Below are 3,299 nucleotides of genomic sequence, written 5' to 3'. Positions count from 1 at the left end.
GCTTGCGCGATGGCATGCCACAATCAATGATTCCCCCCTCCAGACCTGGATAGTGCATCTCAAGACAAAGGACGACAGTGGCACGATCTAGGAAAAGGGGAAGAAGGAAAAGAAAGGGAAGGACAAGAAGGAGAAAAGAATTTTTTAAATAATAAAAAATGATATAATACTCTATCTACCACATCATCACTTAATAAAATAGAACTAACAGTAGGTACTACATAGAAACATAAAAAATTCTTGGATACTTAATTGACAAAAAATGAATTTGAGATAATAATATAAAAATGATCTATTTTCCATATATGAAAAATATATTTAAGTCAATCATTTAATAACTTCTAATTAAATAATTTTATCTCAAAACTAAACATTAAATGAAAATTCATTTCAAATTCATAAAAAATCATATTACTAAAAAAAATATTTGATCTCCTTCATATATAAAAATTACTAGATTTAAATTACTACCTTATTATTATCATTATTTTTTTCAATTTTATACAATCACAATAATTATAATTCAATTATATCAATAAAATTAATATATTACACCAATATAATAATCCAACTAAAACCTAAAATAGAATAACATTCTATTTAGCAGATTATCTTGTAGGTATCATCATAGGATAATATAAGCATCCTATCACAATTATTCAAGTTCTTAATCTTATCATATCTGAGCCTTAAGGTTTCAATTAGTATACAAGAAATCAAATAATAAATAGAGGTAATAAAAAAAAAAGAGTAAAGATACTATCGAGGGACTAATGCAGATAATCAGAACAATATAATGATCTCAAATAATAAAAAAAAAAAAAGATAATTTCAATAAAAACTTAATCAGGAGATACATTTTCAAATTGCTGAAAGCTATGATATCAAGCTCCACTTTCAAAAATAGCCACCATTATAACCAGAAAGATACTATCCAACGACTATAGTAGATAATCAGAATAAAATACCCCTCCACAAAACTGATGTTCAAAAATAAAGCAGCAACAAATTTGTTCTTAGGATATGGTTGGTCAGCATAACATCAAGGCTTTGTCTTGGGATTTGTTTTTAGGTTCGGACAGGTGCTGCTGTGCCAGCAGGACGAGGTGCTTGACCAGGCTGACCGGGCCTTTGTGCATCATCCTGGCAACGAGACAAATAAACTCATCAAACAAGAGTAGGTGTTACGTTAATGATTCAGAATAAAGATACATAAAATAAAACAATTAATCAACTATTGCTTAATGCTAACATGTTTATATCCATATAATCACACAGTTTATTCACACAAATAGAGCACATTTTCCTGTGTTAAACGAATTGCCTTTGTTCATTCAAAAGAGACAATAACTTTTCTTTAACCAATAACTAACTAATTGGAATTTCAATTTTCTAGCAAACTAGAGAAGCAAATACAAGTCTGTATATTGAGTTCGGGATCATACAGCTCAAATGTAAGAATAGAAAAAAGACACAAGTTTGAAAAAATTAGGTTCAAATCCCAGACCTTTCCATTTTTGTCAAACTTCCATCCACAGTATCAAGAATAAACCAACAATTTGACCTCTAAAGTATTACCTTCTCTCCTAAATAATCCCTACTAAAGTAATGAAATTATTTAAGTAATCCCTAAAGTATTTAATATAAAACATTTTAAGTTGATGTAATTTAGTCAAGTTCAAGACCCCAATTTGAAGGGTTTTTCAAATTTGGAGACTACTTAGCATGATTTGTAATACTTTTAGGATTACTTAAAAAGTGTTGTTTTACTACTCTAACAAATAATTAGGAGAGAGGGTAATAGATAAGGATAAAATGACGACTTACTCCAATATCAATGGTCAACCCGGGAAGGTAAGACTCAACTCCATCAAGGAGCAAAACATGGCAAGCTAGTGTTTTAATATAAAAATGTTGCTTGCAGATTAATGTGATTGTACAATTGGGAACTCATTTAAAATTCAATCTGTACCACAACAATTTACTTTTAAATTCTTTTAACAGCAGAGTATATCAAATTCAGTTTCGCTGCATTTCTTCCATTACTAAGCTTTTGAGTAACTAAATGTCACTCTCTATATCGTCTCCATTTGTTTTAGAGGATCCATTGCCGTGCATCAGTACAATTACACAAGTTTTATCCAAACTATCCTCAATTCAGCCAAAAAAAAAAACAGAGATGGCTATAAAAAGTGTTACCCTGCGCCTGATGAATCGCTGTGGAGGGTCACGCTTCCTCCTGTCAGTGCGGGATCGAACCCTCACAACATGAGAGTGGATAGCACAGGAAACACAGTACTGCATCTTCACATAGAGTTTCGGAAGCGTGTACTCTACAAATCAACAATTAAAAAACAACGAAATAAATAACACTTCTAACAAGAGGGAGGAGGGAGAGGTTCAAATCCTCAAGCAACATTTCTAACAAAACTAACAAACTACATTTGCCGATAAAAAACAACACAGGTGTGAAATTTTCCTTTTAAGAAGGTAAATATAAGAAAATTATTATTACGTTCATAGACACAGGCTTCCTGCACATCTCTGACTGCAGCCTGTTCAACAATGTTCCTCACAAGAAACCTCTTGATGGCCTTGTCCTGTTTCACAGAGCGAGCACAAAAGGTTAGTTGTTGAAAATTGAAATGCCTCGCACAAATCTGAAGGTGGAAGAAAGAAAGCGAAATAATGATAATAATAAAATAAAAAAAAACCTTGGGGCAGCATTTGCCACAGTTGGAGCATCGGATGAATTTGACGTGGCCACGGCCGTGTTTGTTGCGACCTCCATTCCTGCGCTTGAATGTCTGCAAACAAACAACAATAGAAGATGAAAAAGAAGAAGAAAGTTCTGGAATTACGGAAGGCGAGAATAAGAACAACAGATCTCGAACCATGGCCGGTGGCCGGTGCTTTCACGCTCTGCTCACTAGGGTTTTGTCTGCAGCAGCTGCGGGCGGATGCGGAGTGAAACAGATTGCTGCAAGCAAAATGTGTTTTATATGCCAAAAAAAACAACTGGTAAAATATGAATAAAACATAAGCAAGGTCTCCAAAAAGTCAATCATGCTAAGGATATCATGTTAGAACACATTAGATTATGTTTTATTTTTAAGAAACTTTAAAGATGGATGTTTATATAAGATATTCATGTCAAAATTTAAAACAACTACAATATTAACTAGATTTGCTCCGATAACAAAAGAAAATAAAAATAATTTGTTATCTAAAAAATTCATCAAACATCTTCTATTACAGATGACCTAACATCATAAAAAATAAAAAATAATTTAACTTTA

The 3,299-nt window shown here is 32.3% G+C and overlaps 1 protein-coding gene across 1 annotated transcript; it reads right to left on the bottom strand.

Annotated features, from left to right (window-relative positions):
• Window positions 1-780: 780 nt before the first annotated feature.
• Window positions 781-3,049, bottom strand: LOC114392514 (40S ribosomal protein S26-1-like). Its single transcript, XM_028353679.1, has 5 exons — window positions 2,895-3,049; window positions 2,715-2,807; window positions 2,516-2,600; window positions 2,200-2,333; window positions 781-1,143 (listed from the first exon to the last, which is right to left on the bottom strand). Exons 1-5 carry the CDS (start codon window positions 2,895-2,897, stop codon window positions 1,069-1,071), a joined length of 390 nt encoding a protein of 129 aa, XP_028209480.1. The 5' UTR covers window positions 2,898-3,049; the 3' UTR covers window positions 781-1,068.
• Window positions 3,050-3,299: the final 250 nt, after the last annotated feature.

Source organism: Glycine soja, chromosome 17, assembly GCF_004193775.1.
Source record: "Glycine soja cultivar W05 chromosome 17, ASM419377v2, whole genome shotgun sequence".
Lineage (NCBI taxonomy): Eukaryota > Viridiplantae > Streptophyta > Magnoliopsida > Fabales > Fabaceae > Glycine > Glycine soja.
This window is presented reverse-complemented; position numbering and strand designations above follow the sequence as displayed.

What these genes read in the sequence shown, in the direction of transcription:
- LOC114392514 (XM_028353679.1), bottom strand. An exon ending in GGAAGCCTGTGTCTATGAAC is followed by an intron (nt 2,334 to 2,515) that starts GTAATAATAATT and finishes GTTGATTTGTAG; the next exon opens with AGTACACGCTTCCGAAACTC. An exon ending in AGCGATTCATCAGGCGCAGG is followed by an intron (nt 1,144 to 2,199) that starts GTAACACTTTTT and finishes TCTCGTTGCCAG; the next exon opens with GATGATGCACAAAGGCCCGG.